The sequence below is a fragment of the Passer montanus genome, unplaced genomic scaffold (genome assembly GCF_014805655.1).
Source record: "Passer montanus isolate IOZ18808 unplaced genomic scaffold, ASM1480565v1 scaffold43, whole genome shotgun sequence".
NCBI lineage: Eukaryota > Metazoa > Chordata > Aves > Passeriformes > Passeridae > Passer > Passer montanus.
The window spans coordinates 5,740,939-5,764,905 of NW_024369151.1; the positions used below are offsets into that span (position 1 = coordinate 5,740,939).

A 23,967-nucleotide genomic window follows, 5' to 3' on the forward strand; every position below is an offset into this window, starting at 1 on the left:
TGTAATAGTAGAAAATTTTATTGACTTCAACAGATTTTCTGCTTTCAGGATTAATGTGTAATTAGTTTTAGCTGTGACTTTGCTTAATTTCCCCCCCATATTCATTCCAAATTAATTTGGAGATTAAGTCTTGACGAAGATAAAACATTTTTCTTGCTGAAGCAAACTTCAGGGCTAAAGATTCACTGTTCTTATTAGTATGATCTGGAATGAGCAGAGTCTGACATCCCCAAATCCTCCCCACCCACCCTGGACAACTCAGCTGTGGCAGCTGCTGGTTTTGGGGTGGTGTTTGTGCATCGTGCTGTGGTTTTGGCTCTTGCTGATGAGGACTGGACACTTGTACCTGGTTCCTGTGCTCCCCCTTGTTATCAAACATGCTTTACATGGTGCTTACACAGAAATGAGAGTTCACACATCAAACACAAGATGCAGGACTCGGTACAGAAAACAAGGTACAGTACAGAGGTAGCAACATCCTGGAGACTTGCTTGTTTATTGTGTCCTCTCTAATTGACTTACCTCTTCTTCCTCTGCTTCCCTTGGGTACCCAGAAGAAACTTAAATTGGATTATTAAACACAAGTGCTGTTTTTATCAGTCATGCTTGCTGCTGTTAGAACATAAATCTGTCTATTTTCGATGGGTAAAACCAAGACCAAATCAAAACCTTTATGTTAAATAAGACTTTTTCATTTCTGTTCTCAACAATTTTCTCTGCTGTACCAAAACATGATCTTTGAGCTTTCATTAAAGTGCATTTTCTAGTACCTTTCTCTAGGAAGGGAGAAAACTCTGTTCCTGGAAGTGCTTCTATGCCATGAGCATGATCTGGAGGTAGAGAGGCAACAGCAGATTATCAATTTGAGTAGTGTAAGCTTCCAAAAGAGAAACCAAACTCACAGATGCCAGAATCCAGGCATAGCTGGAGTTCAGATTCACACTGCTGTCAAAGATCAGAATGAGAGCCACAGCAATGATCTGGGCAAAAATAGCTGACATTGTCCCTTCAAAGGTCTTCTTTGTTCCTGGCCACTTGATTTCCCCCAGTGTACTGCCAAAAACAGAGGCAATGGTGTCTCCCACCCCTACTGCCAACACCCCAGAGTAGGGGGCCAGGGCTCCTGCCCCAGGCAAGGTGCCTTTAGGAGCACAAGGTCTGGGAAACAACCACACTGGGAGGGACATGCCAAGGAGGAGATAAATATGAGTCAAGATTAGAGGTCCACTGTCTCTTTCATCCAAGAAGAGAGAGAGCAAATGCCTCAGGGTTTGTCCAAAAGGTTTGATCCTGAAGTAGCGAACGTACTCTAGGAAGACAAACACTGCCAGACACAGCACTGCAGCAACGTAGAGGAGCTGGCGGTCATAAATGAGTCCAGGAACATAAGTAGCCACAACAATGAAGTGGAAATATTTCCTGGTTACAGTCGAGGCCTGGTGCTTTTTAGATTCAGATGATCTCTTAGCATTCTGGTAGAAAACCACCCCGCATGCTGAGGCAGCCAAGAAAGTCCAATACACGAGGAGGTAAATTCTTGTCTGCGTCTGAAACAGAAACTGGAGCAGCCAGAGCAAAGGGTTCCTCTGGATCAGTCGGTACAGCCAAGGCATGATGACCCCTAAGCCTAACACTGCTGTCATCATGTGGAAAAACATGGAGGAGATCCACGTGCCCGAATCCATGAACGTGAAGAGCACAGTGAAAAAAAGACCAAGGAGAACAACTCCGACAACTGCTACCAGGAGGAAGAAGTCAATGGGGTCCCCTCTGCCCTCGATTACATTCAGCGAGCGCTTAATGAGCTGATTGAGAACAAAACTGACACCTCCAAGAACCAGCAGCGCTTCCCCGGGAGTAAAGCACCGAGGCAACAGGTACAGCAAGATCATGCTGAGGTAGACGAAAATGAGCAGCACTTCCAGAACCTCTATCACCTCTGAGACAGTCAAGGAGTGCTTCATGGTGTAGATAATCACGCTGCCAGCAACCCCAGTCAGGACGCACGCGTTGGTGGGCACGGGTTTGGTGATGCCAGCCGCCAGGACGGACAGGAAGAGCGCCAGCAGCATCCCCGTGGAAGCCACCACGACGCCGAGGCGCTCGAAGTAGACGATGCCGGCGGCCCTGCACCTCTCCCTCATCACCACCCCCAGCAGGGGCATGACCATGCTGGCGGGCAGCAGCCCGCTGTTGGCAGCGGCCCGGAACTGGAAGACGGCCCCGCCGCGCTGCAGCAGCCGGTCCCAGTGGCGCTGCCCGCACCAGGCCTGCAGCGCCAGCGCCAGCGCGCACCACGAGAAGCGGTCCCAGGCCGCGGCGTGCACCCACAGCGCCGCGCCCAGCACCAGCAGCGCCTCCACCAGCACGGCCTGCGAGGGCATGGCGCCGGCCCAGCCCGCGGGATCTCAGCAGGGATGTGCTCAGGTGTCCGCTAGGGAGAATTCGCTTCCATGCTACTGCAGTTCCTGGGAAAAAAAAAAACCAAAACCAAACAGCAAGCAATTGTTGCTGTCTTGTTGGAGAAGTTCCATACGTTTTTGGTCATTTCTCGTGGCAGCTCCTCGCAGCACTGACTCCTTCACAGCGCAGCCAACAAACTCCAGCTCTCCTCCCAACCAGCTAACTCACTCTTTTATAGCACTAGACAGCTGTGGCCTGTGAAGGGCAGGCCTGTTCCCAGTCTTTGGTAATCAGTACAGCTGCAGCTGCTCAGGGGTGGGATTACCTTCTGCACTATCTTTATTTTCTTACATTCCATCCCCCCACAAGCAATTAAAGCAACTACTTGGACAGCTGGAGTGTTTGCACAGCTATTTGGTTCTTGATTTAAACTGACAGTTATGTGCCAATTGCTAATGCCAACACACAGATGAATTAAAAAAAACCCAAACAGTGAGGTGAGTGAATCCTGCACTTCACCTTCTCTGAGTGAAGGCTCACTGCCAGCTGCCCTGCAAACCAAACTTTCCTTTAAACTTTTGGACTGGAAGATAAGCTGTTAGACAATCAGCAACAGGCACATTTTCTCTGTTAGGTTAAATCTCATCTTATCCCCTTCAAAGAATTGTGGGCATTGACAACATTGTGCAATTCTCACCAGCATTTTTTGCTTTCTGGCACCCTTGATTTCCCTATGGATCTATAATTTGATAATCAGCCATATGTAAACATCTGCTGCTATAATGTCACCTCCTCTGGGGTCTTTGAAGGTCTCAGGTTCTTTATTTCTTGTTGGAAATATTATGGCTGATCCAGCTGTGAAACACAGCCTTACTTTATCCTTTCTGGCCCACCCTTAGCAGCAAAGTCTTACTAAATTCTGCTCCCCAAGTCTCACTGCCAATATCTACAGCAGCTCCCTCATGGAAGGCCAGAAGTTTGTTTAAGGTTCTCTTATTTAAGGTTTTCTTTTGGGTTTTCAGCCAGTGTTGAAAGGTGACACCAGATTACAAAGCTGACAAAGTAACAGCGGTATTACTGAGGAACTGTTACAGTTTGTGCTGTCAGACTTCCTTAGACAGTGTGTCTGCAGTGTTTATTTATTTATTATTATTTATGACTTTGTACTGAAAACTTAGTTATTGACAGATTGCTTTTTGGCATCCTCACTCATACAGCCTGAAATACTTGATTGCCACACATCTGCATTACATGCACTGTTGCTACACAGCTCCTTCAGGCCAAATGTAATCTTCTGGCATTGCAATTAATTTTTAAACAGGAGAAGAATTAATCACACAGTCAATAAAACAGAACTGGTCTGGACAATGCCTCCAACTGACCTCCAGCCAGTAACAGTTTCTGGGTTGTACTCCCTGCTGTTTCTGAGCACTGTGGGGAGGGGGAAGCTAAGTAAGAAGCAGAGTAAATGCCACCTGCCAACCACAGACCGAGCCCTGCTACTCGGTCTGGCAGCCTTAACTGCACTGCAGCTCTGCTGTCAATGCATTCACTTCCCTGCCAGGCAGAGTTTCACCCTGCCCGAGCCCTGTGGTGCAGCAGCTCCGAATGTTCACACCTGACCACCTGCAACGCCATGCATTTCACTGCTCAGTGATTTCGTTTTCTCGTGCCTGCGCAATCCCCTCCTCCGCACCGAGGCTCCGGAGCCCCGCCGCTCTCATCCCCACCGGGACCCCGCACCGCGCGGTTCAAGCAGGACCGAGCGTTTTCTGCTCCGCATCCCGGCTGCTCAGGGCAGGGAAGCTTCCCACCGACGTGCTGCCAAACACGCGGCAGCCTCGCCTCGCTGCAGCCCCCGCCTGCCCCCTCTCTTCCCCGAGCCCCCGCAGCGCTGTGCACGCCCCTCAGCCCGCGGGCTGCCCTGTGCCCCTCAGCCGCGACACCCACGGGCCAGCCTCCGCTGCTGGGAAGGCCGTCGGCCCGCGGGCGGTGCCGGGGGCGCTGCCGGCGGCTCCCGGTGCCCGCGCGGAGCCCAGCGCACCCACCTCGCAGGACGCCGCCATCCTGCCGCGCCGCCTGTCACATGACCCAGCTGTGAGGGCGTGTCAGGGGCGTGGCTTGTGCGGCACCACGTGACACCGGCGTGGTGGAGGGAGGCAGCCCCCGGGTCACGTGACGACGGAGCGAAGATGGCGGCGGGCGGGCTGAGCGCGAGGTGCGGGGCCGGGGCCGCTCGGTCGGCGGGGAACGCGGGGGCAGCGTGGGGGAGAGCCCCGGCTCTCGCTGCGGGCGGACCCCGCTCCGCGGGACCGGGGGCCGAGAGAGGCCGGCGGGGAGCGGGGCGCAGCGCGGGGCCGGGGAGGTTTTAACTGCGGCGGGGCGCGCGCCGGGCTGGCCCCGCCCCCACCTCGCGCGCGCGGCGAGGCCCCGCCCCCCGGGCTGGGGCCCCTCAGGGACCCTCAGAGACCCCCGGGGACCCCCAGGGAACCCCCGGCTCCCGGAGCGGAGCGGGCCGCGGCGGCCGGGGCTTTGTGGTTGTTTATTCCCGCGGTACGGGATGGGAGCTGGGCAGCGCTCCGCCGCGGCCGCTGCTTTGGCGGGGCCGGGGCTCGGTCCGCGCTCCCTTCGCGGGGGGCCCGGCGGCGCTCGGCTCTTCCCTGAGGCGAGGGGCGCGCCGGGGCCGGCTGCGCCTCCCGCAGACCTGCAGTCAAAATACACACGTGGAAATGCGTAATGGAAGCGATTTAATGAATCCCGCATTGAGTGATCATCTTAGTTCGGTGGTTTCGTTTCTCTAGAGCACGTTTTTTGTAATTTATTACAACTTTTTTGTGTTCTGGAGATTCCCTAGTGTCCGATTTTTATTAAATGACAGCACTGTTACTTGTCGTATACAGAGAGCTTTCCTTCCTTAGCTGTCTTGGAGCCTTATTAATGAGGGGACAGTAAACCACGGTGTTTTATTCACAGAGGAGATTGTGAAGCAGCGGAAAGTAGGTGGGTTTGTGTTGCTAGGCTGGGGCCCAGATTTGACAATAACGGGAAGAAATTGTGTCCAAGACAAATGGCAGCACTGATCTGACATGATCACTGAACCTGGGATTCACTGAGTTGCTTCTTTCACGCTGCTGTTCAGTTCTTGGTGAATATCTGGGCCTTTGGGTGCTCGGTTCATGGCAGAGAAGTGCACCCAGCCATGAGGAATGAGCAGGGAGAAATTCTGCTGATGGGCGTGCTGGAAATAACAGGTGTTGTCATTAAGTGTCACCACATGGCAGAAGTCACAGATGACTTTCACTGCCACACTGAGTTATTTTAATAATGTTATTCTAAAAATAAGGCAATGAGTGTTCTCGTGTAGACAGTCTTTGTGTGGGGAGTTGGGGTGTTTAAATCCTCATCTTTAATGTGTTGCTAGCAAATCATAGTTTATCTAAGTGAAATACTCTTTTTGGCAAATATCTTTTCTCTGGGCTGTTGTGGGGAGATTTTTTGAATGCATGTGCCAGGGTCAGGGTGTGATCTGTAAATTCTTACAGTGTGGGTTGGCTTTTCTGCAGAGTTCTCATGAAGAGTTGAGAAGCTGAGTGTAAATGTTCTGGTGCCTGTGTAAAGAGTTTTTCTGGTGCAGTTTTTCACTTCATACAGTTTTATGCTCTGCTTAGAGTGGAGGGTGAAACTGATGGAAAAATTTGTTTGAAGGAGAGCATTGCATGTAACAGCAGAATACTGCTTTATGCTTTCATTTTCTTCTTAGGAGCCCTCAGTGTTCAGATAGCAAAATCAAACTGAGCTGGTGACCTGATATCAGTGTGAAGCTTTGATGTGAATTCACAGGTCTTGCTGTGTCAGTTGCCACCCTCTCTGGGTTTTTCCTTGGTTTTTGTAGGACATCTGAAGCTCATTAGCTAAAAGCTAATGTTCCTTAAATCATTTTTCTCGCATGGCAGTGTCATTTTCTGCAAGTTAATTGCAGGTTTGCAAAGTGTAAGCTAAATGGAAGCCTGGAATAACATGAATCATTAAAATACTCTCCACCTTTTCCTTGTGTTTGCAGGAGCAGCAGAGAATTATGGACAATTCTGCTGGGCAGATCAGCTTTAAGAGAACCAGTAAGTTCATTCCCTGCAGAGCAGGTTTGGCCATCACTTACTGGGCCCCATGGCCAAACACATCATTTGTACATCTCTTTGAATATTAGTGAAGATATTTTCTGCTGCTCTTCCTTCTTTCTCACTGTGATTTTTGTTCCCATACCTCTGCCACTTGTTTATTCTTCCCTGCTTGTTTACAGCTGCATGAACTGCCTGGGAGGGTGTATGGAAAAGGTGGTTCCTTTTCTGGGGTGGGCACAAGTGCTGCTGCCTGGATTGCCCTGGGGTGTTCATGTGTGGTACAGCTGCTGTCTTATTTTGGGGGCTGGAGCCTGTGCTTTCAAGAATTAGCCCAGAGTTTGGGAATCCAAATGTTTCTAAACCCAGTCCATTGCCTCCCTTCTCCCCACCCTCCCTAGGAATGGGCAGAGCAGCTCACTGCCCTGATCACTTCTGCATCTGGAATCACTCTGAGCCACAGACACCTGGCTTGTGTTGTTCCTGCCTCTTTGTGGTGGTGCAATTTCTTTGCTTTGCTGAAGTTTAACAGTTCTAATATTTGGTAATGCACTTTGAGGAGTCTGTTCAGTGGTGTTTGCTTCTGCTTTAGGCCCAGATTGCTGCAGAGTTGAACAAGAACTGGCAGAGGCTGTTAGAGGGACTGTCATACTACAAACCACCAAGGTACAGTCACTGCCTGATTTTAGAAATGAATCTCTAATGTGAAGTTTCCTAGTAAGTAAAGAAAGGTTGCAGAATACTGTATGAAATATTGAAAGGTCTCTGAGGAAAAAACAAATGTTCAGTTTAAACTGATAAAGTGGAAAACTTTGAAGTTATGTCTGTTTAATTTTTTCCTTGAGATTGCTGTGTTTTTAATGACTAAAATTTCTTTTCACTTTAGTACAACTTCAGCAGAAAAAATTAAAGCTGATAAAGATGTAGCTGCTCCACTAAAAGAGTTGGGTCTGAGAGTCAGCAAGTTTTTGGTGAGTGAAGCTGCTCTTGGATTATTTTTTATCCCTGGAATATATTGTTATAGGATTCTGATACTGAATTAACCTTTGTGATGTTGAGTAGAGAGAAACTTAAGGTCCTTTTAGCAGTTCAAAGTAATCTAAAGGATGTTGAAGTACATGTTGAGGCTCTAGGTCAAACTTCCAAAGTGATGAGTGACTTTAGGTGCTGTGGTTTTCCTGGTCCTTCCCAGCAGCAGCCACCTGCTGTGGGTCTGAGCTGGGTTCTTCCAGGCCAGCTGCTCAGCTAAAAACTGATGTCCTTAAATCAGTTGTCTTGTTTGACAATCATCTCATTTAGCTGCAAGGTTCTGTTTCTTTAAGCCAGAAGTTTAGAGTTCAGTGGCTGGTGGTACTTTTATTTAAATGACTGATGCTCCTTTAGCTGAAGTTAAACTGCAGCTCAGTGACATTAAAGCTTGTGTATTTGGCATTAAAAGAAGTGCTGATTAAAGCATCTGCCTGCTGCAAAAATATTCATTTGGTATGTTATTTATTTTGAAGATAAGAGCTTCCTGAGTATTTGGAGAGAATCTTAATCTTTAATGAATTCAGCTGCCTTTTATTAATTTCAGATAATTTCTCTTTCTTTTGTTCAGGGTCTGGATGAAGAGCAGAGTGTGCAGTTGTTACAGTCTTACCTTCAAGAGGATTACAGAGGAACAAGAGACTCCCTGAAGGTCCATAGCTCCCATTTATGTTCTATTTACTCCACATCTTTCCTTAATAATAGTTGTTTTTTGATGCACATGGTCACATGTGAGTCCTAGATACGATTGGGAAATAGCTTGCTAGCCTTTCTTCTCTGGAGCTGCATCCAGGCTTATCTCTTCCTTCTTGCATCTCTGCAGGATCTCCTCTCTCTGTCGCAGGAATACAGGAAAGCTACAGATTTGTGAATGAGAGTGGAGCTGAAAAATAAAGACACAGTTAAAAATGAGTGTTTTGGCTTTGTGCTTTTGGAATCTGTCTTTCCAAATGAAAGAAAAATTGTCTTTTATTTTAGTCATTTTGTGAACATATATGTTGTCAGTAGGCATTTCTCCAGTAGCTATTTATTTTGTCTTATTTTGTTTACAGACAGTTCTTCAGGATGAAAGGCAGAGTCAGGCTCTGATGCTGAAGGTTAGTTATTTCCATTTGTATTTTCTGTGGAAAAGATCTGTTGGCAGCAACCAGCTTTATTTCTGTGGAAAATCTTGAAATAGTTGAAGTATTCCTTCATGTAAAGGATGGCTTTTAGAAGGTGCTTCTGAAATTGAGGGTGTGTGTGTGTAGACTTGAAGAGGGTTAGTAATTGCTACAGAAATGAAATTTTAGGCTTGGTATTAGGGAATTCAGCTGGGTAGATGTACACTGCCTGATTTTCCAAAGCTTGTAGGTTTGTGTGTCTTGACAAGAGTGATGATCATTTCTGACAGAGGGTAATAGGGATGTCTTTTTGCCTTTCTTTTCCATGATTTCTCATTTAACAGTGTCATTACAGACCTGGTGTTATGGCAATGCTAGATTGAGTTCTGTAACATTTATTAAGTGTTGGTCATTTTCCCCAAATTCAGAACTGCTCAGTTGAAATTCCATCTGTAGTAACTCTGTATTCCTGTGGTGAAGGCCTTGGCAGTGGTTGGGAGGGGGGTGGCAGGGAGTTGGGCACTGTGCCAGCTTGGTGCTGATGGCACTTTGCATTCACAGCTCGCTGACTACTACTATGAGGAGAGGATCTGCATCCTGCGCTGCGTCCTCCACCTGCTCACCTACTTCCAGGATGAGAGACACCCTTACACAGTGAGTCCAGGCCCTGATGCCATTGAAACAGGCTAAATGTGGAAGCTGTGAGGTACTTACCTGCTTGTGCAAAAAGCCCACGGGTGTGCCTGTGAGAAGCTGATGGACTTCTTTGTTTCTTTAAGGCACAGTACTTCCAGTGTGTTGAAAAGCTGGACAAGGAGCTCGTTCCGAATTACCGCAAGCAGTTCGAAGCACTGTACAAAGCAGAAGCTCCTACATGGGAAACACATGGAAATCTCATGGTATTTTATTTCTTACTATTATTTCTCAAGCTTTTAAAGTAGTTTCTTATGTGTAGTATATTGGAAAATACATCTGTACAGATGCAGTTAAACAGGACATTTCTCCTGGTCCAAGAAACATAAAATTAGTTTTCTCTGTAACAGAACACACTTTGGCTTAGAGACAAGTTTTGTGAAACTTAGTGTTCCTTGTAATAAATCTGTGGAGAGCACTGGGCCAACAGAGCCATTTATGTGTAGTTGTTCATGATCTCTTTGGACCTAGAGTAACTTTCCTTGCCACTGACTCAGTTGCTGGCTGCACAAGCTGTTGAAATGCCACCACACTTCTCAGCTTCTGACTGCTTTGGCTGCCCTGTGAGCTTTGACATGTGATGGTGGAACTTCCTTTGTGCAGACAGAACGTCAGGTTTCCAGGTGGTTCGTGCAGTGCCTTCGGGAGCAGTCCATGCTCCTGGAAGTCATCTTCCTCTACTATGCATACTTTGAAATGGCACCTGAGGAGCTCCTGGCGTTTGCAAAGATGTTCAAGGAGCAGGGATTTGGCACAAGGCAAACCAACAGGCATTTAGTAGATGAGAGCATGGATCACCTCGTGGATCGTATTGGGTAAGTGTTGTGTGTATTTGTGATGTGGGTACAGAGCAAAACGATTGTTCTTCTCAGGAAAAAATGCATTTATAATTATGTCTTCTTTGTTCTGTGTGGGCCATGACTCGAAGGGGGAATGAGAATCCTGCCATACATCCTGGTGGCAGAGTTAGTTGTTCTTCTCAGAAAAAAATGCATTTATAATTGTCTTCTTTGTTCTGTGTGGGCCATGACTCGAAGGGGGAATGAGAATCCTGCCATACATCCTGGTGGCAGAGTTACAAAGGTGGAAAATCTGTCTTCAAATTTCAGTGACCCTTTTTGTCTGTTCAGCCAGAAAAGTTAGTTCTGAAGATTGTAATTTTTCCTGTACCAGCATTTTGAGACAAAATTTCGATTATGTGCCATTCATTGCTTGTAATTTGTTATTGCTTCAATGAAAGCTGAACAAAGGAAACTAAAAGTTGCTTTTTGACCTCTTATAGTTTAAAAAAAACCCTCACCTGAATACTCAAATGAAGTTACTGACCTATTTTTTTTTATTCTCCTGCTGCTTGTAGCTACTTTAGTGCTCTTATTCTGGTGGAAGGCATGGAAATTGACTCCCTCCATGAGCGTGCTTTGGATGACAGAACAGAAGAGCACAAGTTGGCCAACAATCAGCATATCCACCAGGTAAAACACTGGCAGAGTAACCAAGCCCTCCTCAAGCCTAACAATACAGAATTTACTGTGATCAGCCAGGCTGTGTCTGTAAACTTCTGATCCTTGGGCTTGTTGGCCAAGTGTAGAAGCTGCCATCCACATACCATGAGAAGGACACAATCAGATATGTGCTTGTTGGGTATGAGTTACTTTCAGATCTCAGTTATTTTGCTTCTGATGTGTCTCTGTGCAGGAGATGGACAATCAGCTGCTGCAGTTAGGGGATGTCTCACATCATGCTCCAGTGCTGTTGGCCTGGGCTCTGCTGCGTCACACCATAAACCCAGACGAGTCCACAAGCATCATCAAGAGGATGGGCAGCACTGCAATCCAGCTGAATGTCTTCCAGTATCTGACCAAGCTGCTGCGATCCCTCAGCAGTGGGGGCAAGAATGTGAGTTGCTTCAGCTGTACATGTAAGCTTTTGAGGGTCTAACTGCTCCTGATGTACAGCTGAGATGGGAAGCAGATGACTGAACCAGTTCTTTTCAAACATGCAGTAAAGCATGTTCTCTCATCTTAATCTTCATTCTGTGAGGATCAGAAATCAAGTTGGAACAAAACAGGTTGTTATGTCCAGAGAATTAAGTAAAGCTTTGTAAAGCAAGGAACTACATTTCTCTTGAACAGAATAGACTCCAGTTAATCAAAGTTTTTTGATTTGCCTCTATAAGTGTATTTGCCATTGTGAATCTTGAGTATAGGATGATTTAACTGTGCACTATTCTCTGTATAGGACTTCATTAGAAAACATGGTGTATTAGGGTAAACTGCTTTGTAGACAGAAGCCAGTGAAAGCAAATCCTTTTGATTCCTAGAAATGTTAAGTGCTTTTTTTTTAAATTTTGATGCCTGCAAGGCATTTCTAGTGATAATGGTAATGACAAGACTTCTCCTTTCAGTGAAATATTTTGTGTTAATATGGAGCTTAACTAATGACTGCTCCCTGTTTTGCTGCCCCTTTGCAGCAAGGATACATTAAAAGTCAGTTACTTGGTGTGTAAAGCAGACTGAGTAGAGTTACAGCATGTTTGTAATTCATAATCTTTCCCATATCAGCCTTGTTATTCTGTCTTTGCAGTGTACTGCCAGCACGGCTTGTATGTGTATTTATGGACTTCTTTCCTTTGTCCTGACATCCCTGGAATTACATACGTTGGGCAATCAGCAGGTAAGCATCCAAGAGCCTTTGCATTTGTTAATAATTTAAAATTACCTGTCATAACTGATGCTAATTGCCTATTAAATTGTAATCCTGCATTTCAGGCTGCAAGCTTTGAAAATGCTTTATGCAAAAATGCATAATTTATGCAAATTTGCTTTATGCAAATTTGCTTTAAGCAAATTTGAAAGCTTTATGTGGCTTAGGGAGACCCAAATGAGTGATTTGCTGGTTTTCCTACTGCATTTACACCATGCAAATGTGGTAAACACCTCTACAGACTGGCAGATTAGTAATGAAAGAGCACATTATGCATGTGAAGTCCTATGGATGTGAAGCTAATTGGTGATCTGTTATTCCCAAAACAATGGAAATAATACAAACTCATTTCTGAGGTGGACTGGACATTTTACAGCCCTCTGCAGATATTGTGGACACATTTGTTGTGGCCAGTTCATTCATTATGAGGAGCATGGCTTTAGGTTGTGGTCTGGGGGTGGATGATGTGTTTGGGTGTGTTTTGGCTCCTGGAAGTAGTTACATTTTGGTGGGTAAACATGGAAACTTAAATTCCAAAGATGTGTCAGAACCTGGTTGGAACAAAATCCTCCTGTGTAAAACAGCTTTGATTTTTTTCCATCCTGTCTTCCTTTGCAGGATATAATTGATGCTGCATGTGAAGTTCTGGCAGCTTCCAGCATCCCTCAGCTCTTCTGGAAGACGGTGAGTGTGTTTGCAACTTGTTTCACCTACCTTGTTTATAACTGTGACCTGATAAAAGATTCCCTTTTAGCAAAGGAACAGGCTGGTTGTATTTAGTGAGTTGGTTACTAGGAGGGCCTGAGGAGCAAATGTTCATTTGCATCTATCTTTGATTTACTTTTGCCCTTTCCTGCTTTTTAGGTACAGCCTTGGCTTTACACTTGAAAAGGATACTGGAACAAGTTTTAATATAGGTGATAGTTGATAGCAGGGCTGGGGCTGCAAGGATTGAACTAACTGCTGGCAAAAAGCATTGTGCTCATTTTTTGTTGTCACAGAATTAGGATGATATGTAATGCCTTACAGTCTTACTTCTTGCCTTATACTTGCAGACTGCCTCATGCTTTAGTCTGTGCAAGTGTGATCTCCAGTCACTGGAGTGATACTTTTGTGCATGATTAATGTTAAATGTACAGCTTAAAGTAGAACTATAACCTTGTGCTGTACTGAGACCCTTTTAGCTTTTCTTTTTGGTAATAAGACATTTGTTTTCTGTTTCCACCACCAGGAACCTACTGCAGGTCTGGGTATTATCCTGGACAGTGTTTGTGGGATGTTCCCCCATCTTCTCACTCCTCTCCTTCAGCTGCTCCAAGCCCTTGTGTCTGATAAATCCACTGCAAAAAAGGTACAGGATCTCTCTTGGTGTTTGGGAGATGATTTATTTTGAGTCAGGGATGACATGCTCTGTGATTCTTTCTTTCCGTTACATGTGTTTATCTCAATTGCAGTCTTAGATAACAGACATAAGCTTTTGTCTAAGAACAGAGAACACAGCTCCTTCAGAGTTGTGTGCTGCTGTTGCAGGATGCTGTTTTCTGGCTTTTAGAAAACTTTTCAGCTTTAATGGTTGAAGATTAGGATGCTAATTTTCGGGTGGTACTTACCTGATTCATTAGATGAGATTTGTCTGAATATGAGGCCTGTGTAATAATGTTTTGGTGGGGTTGATGTGTTAGAAGGATATTGTTGTACACCTCAAGTAAACTTGCCTGATACTGGAAATGACCTGGTTGATAAATTTTTAAGAAGCTCTGGCTCTTTGGCTGTGTTGTTGAAGCTCTCTCTGATGCAGGTGTACAGTTTCCTGGATAAAATGTCCTTCTACATTGAGCTGTACAAGCACAAGCCTCCAGATGTGATCTCCCATGAGGACGGCACGCTGTGGCGAAGGCAGGCTCCAAAGCTCCTCTATCCCCTTGGTAAGGAAACTGCACTTCAGCTTTTCTTACTGAAATGCTTTGGGGAATTTAGCTCTTTCTTTACCTGGCTTCTAACTCATGGGTAAATTTGTGAATTGTTTCACCTGCTTCTTCAATCTTTAGGACTAGGTCAGACAAATCTCCGGATACCTCAGGGAACAGTGGGCCAAGTGATGCTGGATGACCGGGCTTATTTGGTACGGTGGGAGTATTCCTACAGCAGCTGGACTCTGTTCACCTGTGAGATTGAGATGCTGCTCCATGTTGTGTCAACAGCAGGTGAGGCAGGCTGGGAGTGTAAAAGAGAATAAATAATGATTAAGTGGTGTCAGTTTGAGGTTAGTAATAGGACTGAACAGCTCTGAGTACATTTGGAAGAGCATGGAGTACTTATTCAGAAACCCGATGATGATTATTCTGTAAAATTCACTGCAAAAGGCCAAGAGTTTGTAGTGTAATGAGATACACTTGAGATGAGGGAAAAGTTGAGATAGATAAACAAATGTTTTTTTGATATGGGAGATGGTTGGTTTTGAGTCATGCAGATATATGATAAGATAAATGTGCATTGTTCCAGGCTTGATTACTGCTGAAGTACAATTTTGTATTCTAATGTTTGGTTTTCTTTACCCAGATGTGATTCAGCATTGCCAGAGGGTCAAGCCCATAATTGACCTGGTTCATAAAGTCATCAGCACTGATGTATCAATAGCAGATTGTCTTCTGCCAATCACATCACGAATCTACATGCTCCTGCAGAGGTGAGTCCCTGACAGCAGAGGTACCTAAGCAGATTTAGTGACCTGCAGCATAGATGATTACTTATTTTGCCAAGACCTTTACAGGATGTGTGTCAGTGCTTGAATTCCCCAGGACTGGTGTTCAGCTCTCAAAACTGTTCTGGTTACACATAGGTTAATGTTTTGATACAGCAGAAATGGCCCTCTCTTCTACTTCTTTCCTGAAAGGTGTGCAATTTTATCCCTTTAAAGGTAATTTTGATTAGTAGCTATATTTACATGAAACAGGAATAAAACATAGCATTAGAGCAGTAACTCACAGGTTTTGAAACAGTTGTAATTATTAATTCCTCCCAGAGTTAACTGCCTGAGAATTGATGTTCAGTTGTATAATTATTGTTTGCTGTGACAGCCCGCTGGCAGTAAATTGATCTGACTCAGGTGTGAGGGGGAGGTGGCAAGTCTAGACTGAAAGTGCTGACTCTGGTGTCTGTATTTATCTGCTTAAATTTTATGTATGTGTACTTCAGTGAGAGGGAAAGAAGCTTTTTGATTAAAAGATCAGACCAGACCACAGGTGGCAGGGCTTTTTTTCATGCATGTTGTTTCTCTTTTGTAGGCTAACAACTGTAATCTCTCCCCCTGTGGATGTTATTGCTTCTTGTGTCAATTGCTTGACAGTCCTGGCTTCTCGGATGCCAGCCAAGGTGAGGAAAGGACCTGCTGGTGAGAGCTAGTGCATTTATATGTAAATCAGAGGGAGTATCTGTACCTCTTCTCTTGCAGGTTTGGACTGACCTTCACCACACAGGGTTCTTGCCATTTGTTGCCAATCCACTGTCCAGTATGAATCACATGATCAGGTATTCTTGTTCCACACCCCATTTTTTTTGCCTAACCAATTCATAACACGCAATAAGAACTTTTTGTCAGTGTTCAATCTCTGCACCTGACATCTCTCACTCATGTCAGAATCCTGCTCTTCATGTGATGGCTCTTGCTCATTTCACAGTGCAGAGGGAATGAATGCTGGGGGCTATGGAAACCTGCTGATGAGCATGGAGCAGCCCCAAGGCGAGTACAGTGTTACCATCTCCTTCCTGAACCTGGTAACAACTCTAGTCCGGGTGAGTGCTTCTGGAGTGCTCTGGTGTGACACCAGCTCTGAGCTGCTATGATTGAGAAGTGGAAGTGATCTCAGCCATGTCTGAGATCATCTCTTTGCAGCAGGGCTCTCTAAGTAGTATTTACTTTACTCTCCTTTCTGCACTGCTGTTTGTGCTTTCTCTGATCTGATTCTTACAAAAAAAAACCATTTCGACTCATCTAAAATGACTACAAAAGACTAGAAATTGCTTGTAAATCTATGTTCCCGCGTTCCATGGTTTTCTCACATTTCAAAGACAATAAGAAATATCTTCCTCCAAAAGTTTTCTTGTTCCCTTCCTGGTTAAATTACGTTTCTGTTTCTCCTAGGGACAACTTGGTAGCACCCAGAGTCAAGGCCTGGTGCCCTGCATTGTGTTTGTTCTGAAGGAAATGTTACCAAATTACCACAAATGGAGATACAACTCTCATGGAGTGAGAGAGAAAATTGGTAAGGATGTTAATGGGGGGAGGGAGTATGAGGGGAAGGGAATAAAGGGACCACCTGCCTTCTTTTTTCTAGCAGCCATTTGGGATTTGCATTGTACATGTCCTGATGTTGTTAGATGCTATGATTTGTTTGAAAACACTAGGAACAATGCAAAAGTTTTCAAAAACTGAGTAGTCCATTTCATCTGTGTTTTAGGGTGCCTAATTCTGCAGCTGATCCATGCTATACTGAACTTATGCCCTGAAATGGATCCTCGCAGCAGGTAAGACAGGTGAGAGGTCTCACACCTGCACTAGCCTGGTTTACAGGGCAGGAATCACTGTCATTTTGTTTCAGTTTTTGAATTCAAAAGAGTAAGAGGGAGCTGGCATAGCTGTGTAATGCTGGTTTCAGCTCTTTGCTGCAATACTGAGTACGTGAAGGGTAGCAAAAGATTAGGGACAGAGCAAATCACGTTGGTTTCTAGAACTTCTGGTAAAAAATAAAAGTACATAGATTTCTTGGGACAGACTGCCATCCAGTTTCCTATTTGGTGTACTCTGGTGAAAGTAGAAGGGAGAGCAAAGGAAGGGTCAGTGGGGGTGTAGAAATGAGGAGATTTGTGGTATTTTGTACTACTTTGTGGTAGTTTTCTAAGTGTGATGTGGCAAAATGCCACTAGTGCTCCTGGTGACACTGTCCTGTGTTTGTGTCACAGCAATGCCCCCAGCCTGCAGTCCTTGTGCATCTTCAGCCTGGCCAACACAGAGGCAGGGCAAGCTGTCATTAACATCATGGGAATTGGGGTGGACACCATTGACATGGTGATGGCCTCCCAGTCCAGCAGGTGAGTGGGGTGTGACTGTTTGGGCAGCTTCTCTGTGCTGGCTCCGAGTGAAAATGTCTTGTAACTCTGATGGAGTTTCCTCTGAGAATGTTGTGCAAATAATAAAGGTTGGTTGTGAACACAGTTCCTTACTTTGGTTTCTGTTTGGGAGCAGTGATGAGTCCCAAGGCCAAGGCCAGCTGCTGATCCAGACAGTCAAGCTGGCGTTCTCCGTTACCAACAACGTCATCCGGCTGAAGCCCCCGTCCAGTGTGGTGTCCCCCCTGGAGCAGGCACTCACTCAGCATGGTGGGTACTGCTGTGCTTCTGGGTCATCTGCAAATGGCACTGTGTGTCTCATCACAAACACTACTTAAGGTTTCCAGGTTACAAAAAGTGGTTGCTGCTGATGGGAGAAGGTCTCTTCTCCCTCCTCTAAGGCATTCTTCCCCTGTGGGACAGCTTTTAAAGGATTAATCAAACATGGCTTATTGTTTGCTGCTTTGTAATGAGATTATTGTAATTTACAGAATATACTAAATCAGCTGCTGTTAATGCTTCTGGCTGGACCCATACCATGTTCTTTTGAGAGACCAACTTAGTTCTCATCTTCTGCTGTGGAAATAATTATTTGGTAAATAGTTACATCTTGTTGTTTCTTCTCTGATTTTATTTGTGTTCTCTCCAGGTGCTCATGGGAACAACCTTATTGCTGTCTTGGCCAAATACATCTACCACAAGCATGACCCTGCACTTCCACGCCTGGCCATCCAGCTGCTCAAACGACTGGCTACAGTAAGATAAGACACACATCAGTGCTCCTTTGCTTCTCCCCTTGTGACTGATTCCACCACTGACATTTTTTCAAATAATCTCCTCAGACTTTTTTGTATCAAGGAACTTAGTGCAAGTCAGTTGAAGCAGGGTGGACTGACAGTTCTAAGTTAGGACAGATGAAAAATCATCTAAATGATCCTTTAGTTTTTTGATGTGACCTGCTGTTTCAGAAGTCACTCAGCACTCACTGAGAGGCATCCCGAGTGGGGTTTTTTTCTGCAAAATATTTGCACCTCAGTTGTTCTCTTCCCAATTTTTGAGCAACTTTCTCTAGTCACACTCTTAAATACAATTCCTAGACCTTCCTGCCTGGAATTGTACCATCTTGCTGAGAAGAGTGTCCTGTTTAAGTTTTTGTTGGGACCTTTCAACTTCTAGACTTCTTGGTAAAAGTAGACTTTAGACTTATGAAGCCTTTTACACTTACTCTTTTTCTCTGCTAAACGTCAGAATATTTGTAGCTTTCTAAAAGCATATAAATCCAGATACTGGCTCATTTATTTCAAGAAATGTAATTCCAAAACTATTTTTTCCTTTGTCTTTTCTTTTTCTTTTGTAACCTTTGAGAAGTAGGTGAGGATAGAGTAGAATTGCTCAAGAGGAAAGTTTGGATCACTTGTCACATTTCTTCCTGCTTAATGACAACTTTCTTTGATAGGTTCATAGATTCAATATTACATATTTTTGAGTTTCAATACAATCATCTTTTATGTAGAATTAAGCATTGTGCACAGCATGTTTATTTTTCCCTCTGGTGCTTGTTTCCATGGCAGGTTGCTCCCATGTCTGTGTATGCCTGCCTGGGCAGTGATGCTGCTGCCATCCGTGACGCCTTCCTCACCCACCTGCAGAGCAAGATCGAGGACATGCGCATCAAGGTCATGATCCTGGAGTTCCTCACAGTGGCAGTGGAGACACAACCTGGCCTCATTGAGCTGTTCCTGAACCTGGAAGTGAAGGATGGCAGTGATGGGTCAAAGGTACAACAGCAGATACTTGCCCAAGGACTCGCTGGCTTTTTTTTGCATACTACAGCACTGGATGCTAAAATCTGATAGTTCTTACTTGCAACCTGATGTGCTTAATGTAAAGATAAATGCAGGTTGTGCTTGTGTTTAATGGATGTGGTGCTATCCCAGTTTTGCTTTTCCCTGTAACCAAAGAGAAACTTTCCCCAGTATTTCAAGGCAGATACTGAGTTAGCAGCAGAACATCCATTAAGACCAAGGGTGCCTGTGACCTGCTCTCTTCACTCTGTGTGCTGTTCTTTAAGCAGCCTTAAAACACTCATTCCTGACACTCTGGCAGTGAGAAAGATCTGTGTACAGTGGACAATGTAGTTTTCCACCATTATAACCTCTTGTCTCCTTCTGCTTTAGGAATTCAGCTTGGGGGAGTGGAGTTGCCTCCAAGTGGTGTTAGAGCTGATTGACTCCAAGCAGCAGGAGAGGTACTGGTGCCCTCCCCTCCTGCACCGCGCTGCCATCGCCTTCCTGCACGCGCTGTGGCAGGACCGCCGGGACAGCGCCATGCTCGTGCTGAGGACAAAGTGAGTGGGTGCTCCTCTTTTCCAAAACACTCTTTCTGTGGTTTATCAGACTTTTCAGGGGCATTTGCAGCTTAGTGTGTGGTGAGGGTATGCAGTGTCTGGGCTTTGGGTGTGGAACATGAGAAGCCCCAGTGTGTCAGAATCAAATATATTTCTGTTTCTTTTATACAAAGCTAAATAAATTTGTATTTATCAAAGCATATTTTCTGCAAAGTTTAGGACACTCAAAATGCTGCTAGGCACATGGCATGAGGGAGATAGCTGATAATACTTTTGTTTATGTCTTTTAGGCCAAAGTTTTGGGAAAATTTAACTAATCCCCTCTTTGGGACCCTTCCTCCGCCTTCCGAATCCTCAGAGGTGAGTTACATCCAAACAAAATGAAGGGATTTATGTACTCCTCAGAAAAGGTTTCTGAGTGATGTATGTGGCCATTCCCTCTGCTTACAGCTTCCTAAGAGGAGCTGTGACCAAGTAAAACACAGGCTGAAGATGAAGTGAATGTGGTCTGGCTTTTCAGAGACTGGGCAGCCATGAACTGTCTTTTGAAATTCTCTATTTATTCACCTATGAAATGAAAATGTGTGGCAGCTGTGGTGACACTCACTGTAGAAGGTGTGCTGCCTGGAGTGTATCCATAATCTGGGCTCAGGCTGACTGGTATCATGGAGGAATTGATTAGGTTCTTCTTCTTCCTTTCTGTGTGAGTTTTTTCCTTCATTCTGAAAGCTGTGTGCTCTCACTCAAGAGTTTGAACTCTGAGCATAGTATTCTGTCCCTATTGTCACCAGTCTGTGGTCAAAATGGCATAAGTATTGCTATTGTGAGAGAAATAAGTCTCCTGCAGAACTGGAGTATCAGCCATCCCAAGTGGATGGGTAGGGATAATTTCACATACCCTGTAGAGCTCAGATTTTTATTTTTTTTTAATTATTATTTTTTATTTTGATTTTTTTTTTGTGTCTTCATAGCTCAGTGTCTTGGATACCTGTGCCTTAATAATGAAAATCATCTGCTTGGAGATCTACTACGTTGTCAAGTGAGTCTTTGGTAGTCTCTCCTTCATCTCTGTACTTTTTAGTTATCTAAACTGTGTGTGTTAACTCTTGATACACCATATGGGCCTTGATGGGCAAAGCACGTGTAATCGTGTAAAAATCTGGGGGTGAATTAATGAACACATGACAGACATTCATTTGAGATTCTTGCAATCACTAATTGCAGAAAAATATTACAGTTCTTCTGTAGCCTTTAGGTGAGAATGTATCAGTATTTTCCTTGTATCCTGAAATAAGAATATACAGTATTTATTAAAACTAATTGTCAGCTAAGCTGAGAAAACCTGTAGTGATTGAATCACATTTTAGTAGTTTTCTCCCGCTTGATTTGTTTTCCTGAAAGTAACAGCTGTTTCATACATTGAAGAGTCAGGATTAACTAAAATCTGTTTTAAAAAAATGGTAGATTTTTTTCAGGGATCATGTTTTTCCTTCATATTTGATGCAAAAAGTGGGATTCCCTGCACAGGTCAAATATGTGGAATAACCTTCACTTGCAAGCTGTGTCCTTGGCTTTCCTCCCTGAATCTCAGAAGAAGTATATTTTCTGACCCAAGAATACATGAAGGTAACTTCTGCTCTTGGTTTGCTCAGGGGCTCACTGGATCAGTCCCTGAAGGACACGCTGAAGAATTTCTCCGGCAAGAAGCGCTTTGCCTACTGGTCAGAGTACGTGAGGTCGCTGGCCCAGCACGTGGCAGAGACCGAGGGCAGCAGCTGCGCCTCCGTCACCGAGTACCAGATGCTCATCTCAGCCTGGAGGATGCTGCTCATCATCTCCACGAGCCACGTAAGGGCTGCCTCTCACCCTGCATGAGAGGCTGAAATGAACATTTTCAGTAATACAATGTCAGCACTTCCCAGGGCCAGCTAAGCAGAGTTCACTGGCTTTTTCTTTTGGTTTTGTTGTATGTGTGAGCACAGTACAGGTTGGCATGAGCATGGTGCAAGAGGTGAGAGTGGGTGGTGGTTTTCTGTTTGATCAAAATGAGCATATTGTCCTCTCAGCAGAGGAGGGAGGTAGTAGATAATTTTTAGAGGATTTCTAAGTAATTCTACAATCCTGACAAGCTTTTCTTGTGTTGAGGGAGGCAGGGCTGCACCATTAAGCAATTAGTCATTACCAGCTTCTTGTCAATGGTAATGTAGGACTAAAGTGATTTCTGTAAAACTCAGCAGTTACAATATTGATGGATTCTTAAAGTAACAAAACAGTAAACTGATTTTAGGCTGCTTACAAAAGGCATCTTTTGTTGTGCTGATTGATCTTTATCTTTGTTGATTTAGGCTGATATCATGCATCTGACTGATTCAGCAGTTCATCAGGAGTTGTTTCTGGATGTGCTGAATGGCACCAGGGTTTTGGTAGGTGTTACTTCCTATCAGTTCTTCCATTTCCTAATTGCTTATCTTCTTTGCACTATTCCTATAGATACTTGTAATCTTGGGGTTTTTTAGATCCTGTGAAAATGGGCTGAAACAGAGTCTGTCTCCATGAAGTGATGAGCTGCTTAAATCTTTATTTTGTATGTGTCATTCTTGTCATCACCAAGTGACCCTGTGAGGGTCCTGGCTCTGAAGAGCAAACTTGGTCACTTGGTGCTGGTGCTTGGGCTGAGCATTTCTGAAGTGTTCCTACCTGTGACTGTTCCAGCTGTAACTCTTACAGTATTTCTCCTTAGCTCCAGGTTCCCATGTCAGTGCCCTGTCTGCAGCTGGGGTCTATGCTGTGCACCCTTCTTCTGATCCTGCTCAAGCAGTGGAAGAGGTAGGTATTTTGTTTGGATATTTTTTAGTCACTGCTAGAAATAGGAACTTGGCAGGTCATGTTTAAATAAAAATTTGTGAGATTCTGTTGAAGTGTTTTGCTTTAGTGAGAATCCCTTAGTGATCTGGGGGTAAAACTGAAGCCTTATTGCTGCATTCTCTTTTGGGATGTCAGATGTCTCTTAGTTGTTGGTGAAATGGTGAGAAATCTCTGGTAGCAATACAGTTAATTTTTTTTTCCTGCTTGCTGGTGAAAAGTGGCAAAAGAGCTTTTGTGATAGTTAGTCCTGTTTTCTCACAATGAAGGGAAAATGCATTCTCTCATTCTGTGGAATGTCTTTAGTGAGATCCGAGTGGTGACTTAAACTTTACTTTGAAGAACTGCCTTTGATTTTAGGGGTCATATAAATTATGATCCACACAGCTCATTCAAGCCAGTATATTTATTGAGGGATCTTGTCTAATCTGAAGAGCTCTCCCTTTTTGTTGTCAGCGAGTTGAGTTCTGTGGATAAAATCATAAACTCCTTGACGCAGATTCTGGAGGGAGTACTACAGGCAGATCAGCAGATGATGGAGAAAACCAAAGCCAAAGTGTTCTCAGCTCTTATCACTGTTCTGCAAATGAAGGAGATGAAAGGTGAGGTGGTGCATGTGCAGGTGTCGAGGTGCCAGGGCTGAACACACTTTACACCCAGCATGTGCAAGATAAACACCTGGTGCTGGTAGTAGTGCAGGGTGCTGAATGTAGTCACCAGCCTGTGGGACTCCTCTCCTTTGTTTTTCCCTTCTTTAGCTAGTTTTGGAAAGAGGTGAGGTTTATCATTCATTCACTCTATGTCCATGTCTTCCCTTTTCTTGTCTTTCCCTGACAATAATCTTTGTTTGATCAGTTCAGTTCCTGTGTGTTTTTGGAAACAGCTCAGTGGATGTGTAAGTGAGGCTCTCAGGGTGACTGTAGAGCTTAGATTCTGACATGGATTTCTAGTTAGAGATAACAAAAGGCCCAAACACAAGAAAGGGTACATGTTGTTACAAACCACAGAAACCAGTCTGGTCATTATTCCTGTCCTTTGTGGGGCATCTGGCAGTGCAGAGGCACTTGAAGACCCTCAGTGGCATCTGGGCAATATTTCTCTGTGCAACACATACAAAGACAACTGTGATTAAAAGTGTGTCAGGTTACTTGTCTGTTCCTTGTCCCACTGCTTTGGCTCTGCAGACTCGTGCAGTTTGAAAAATAAATAGAAAGTGGAGGGTTGGTTGTTTAAAGAAAACAATGTTAATTGTTTTCTTTGTGTTGAATTTGAGGTTTCTAATCATGCTGGTAAAATGTGAGGCAATTTATTATAATAATTTTGGTAAGAATGTAGTATTTATATGGATTCACAGACCATGGACTGCACCCAGTGTGCATAGGCTGATACCAGCAGTCAGGAATGTGGGTGGGAATTGCTGTGGTGGAATAATCTGTCCATAGTAGTGCTTGATTTGTGTTTTGACATGTCATGAGTTTGTATGACTTTGTATGACAAAATCTACATGGTTTTGTTATGGAGATGAATATATTCCCTTAATATATCCTCCTAGACATGAACATCTAACTTAGTCACAGCTGCTGACATTGTTTTGTAGGTTTTGAAATGA

General features: G+C 44.5%; 2 protein-coding genes across 4 annotated transcripts in view; one reads left to right on the forward strand and one right to left on the reverse strand.

The window, feature by feature from the left end:
• DOLK (dolichol kinase) lies at positions 1–4,565 on the reverse strand. 3 transcript variants are annotated; one of them, XM_039720222.1, is made up of 2 exons: positions 4,452–4,565; positions 1–2,468 (listed from the first exon to the last, which is right to left on the reverse strand). In XM_039720222.1, the coding sequence occupies exon 2, from the start codon at positions 2,382–2,384 to the stop codon at positions 813–815; it is 1,572 nt and encodes a 523-aa protein (XP_039576156.1). In that variant the 5' UTR covers positions 2,385–2,468; positions 4,452–4,565; the 3' UTR covers positions 1–812. The 3 variants fall into 3 exon arrangements, with proteins under 3 accessions (XP_039576156.1, XP_039576158.1, XP_039576157.1); XM_039720224.1 differs by lacking the exon at positions 4,452–4,565 and adding an exon at positions 4,030–4,442; XM_039720223.1 differs by lacking the exon at positions 4,452–4,565 and adding an exon at positions 4,022–4,442.
• NUP188 (nucleoporin 188) overlaps positions 4,537–23,967 on the forward strand; it is a 25,324-nt gene continuing 5,893 nt past the window's right edge. Inside the window, exons 1-33 of the mRNA XM_039720217.1 lie at positions 4,537–4,621; positions 6,464–6,518; positions 7,111–7,184; positions 7,405–7,489; positions 8,116–8,196; positions 8,597–8,641; positions 9,209–9,301; positions 9,427–9,546; positions 9,944–10,155; positions 10,698–10,812; positions 11,036–11,236; positions 11,924–12,013; positions 12,662–12,727; positions 13,275–13,394; positions 13,842–13,968; positions 14,092–14,247; positions 14,603–14,729; positions 15,328–15,415; positions 15,495–15,571; positions 15,721–15,835; positions 16,185–16,305; positions 16,501–16,567; positions 17,003–17,131; positions 17,286–17,419; positions 17,799–17,905; positions 18,721–18,927; positions 19,327–19,496; positions 19,787–19,856; positions 20,468–20,535; positions 21,149–21,344; positions 21,842–21,919; positions 22,237–22,322; positions 22,815–22,960. Of these exons, the coding sequence (XP_039576151.1) occupies positions 4,596–4,621; positions 6,464–6,518; positions 7,111–7,184; positions 7,405–7,489; positions 8,116–8,196; positions 8,597–8,641; positions 9,209–9,301; positions 9,427–9,546; positions 9,944–10,155; positions 10,698–10,812; positions 11,036–11,236; positions 11,924–12,013; positions 12,662–12,727; positions 13,275–13,394; positions 13,842–13,968; positions 14,092–14,247; positions 14,603–14,729; positions 15,328–15,415; positions 15,495–15,571; positions 15,721–15,835; positions 16,185–16,305; positions 16,501–16,567; positions 17,003–17,131; positions 17,286–17,419; positions 17,799–17,905; positions 18,721–18,927; positions 19,327–19,496; positions 19,787–19,856; positions 20,468–20,535; positions 21,149–21,344; positions 21,842–21,919; positions 22,237–22,322; positions 22,815–22,960 (3,652 nt within the window). The 5' untranslated portion in view covers positions 4,537–4,595. The remainder of the gene's footprint in view (positions 4,622–6,463; positions 6,519–7,110; positions 7,185–7,404; positions 7,490–8,115; positions 8,197–8,596; positions 8,642–9,208; positions 9,302–9,426; positions 9,547–9,943; positions 10,156–10,697; positions 10,813–11,035; positions 11,237–11,923; positions 12,014–12,661; positions 12,728–13,274; positions 13,395–13,841; positions 13,969–14,091; positions 14,248–14,602; positions 14,730–15,327; positions 15,416–15,494; positions 15,572–15,720; positions 15,836–16,184; positions 16,306–16,500; positions 16,568–17,002; positions 17,132–17,285; positions 17,420–17,798; positions 17,906–18,720; positions 18,928–19,326; positions 19,497–19,786; positions 19,857–20,467; positions 20,536–21,148; positions 21,345–21,841; positions 21,920–22,236; positions 22,323–22,814; positions 22,961–23,967) is intronic.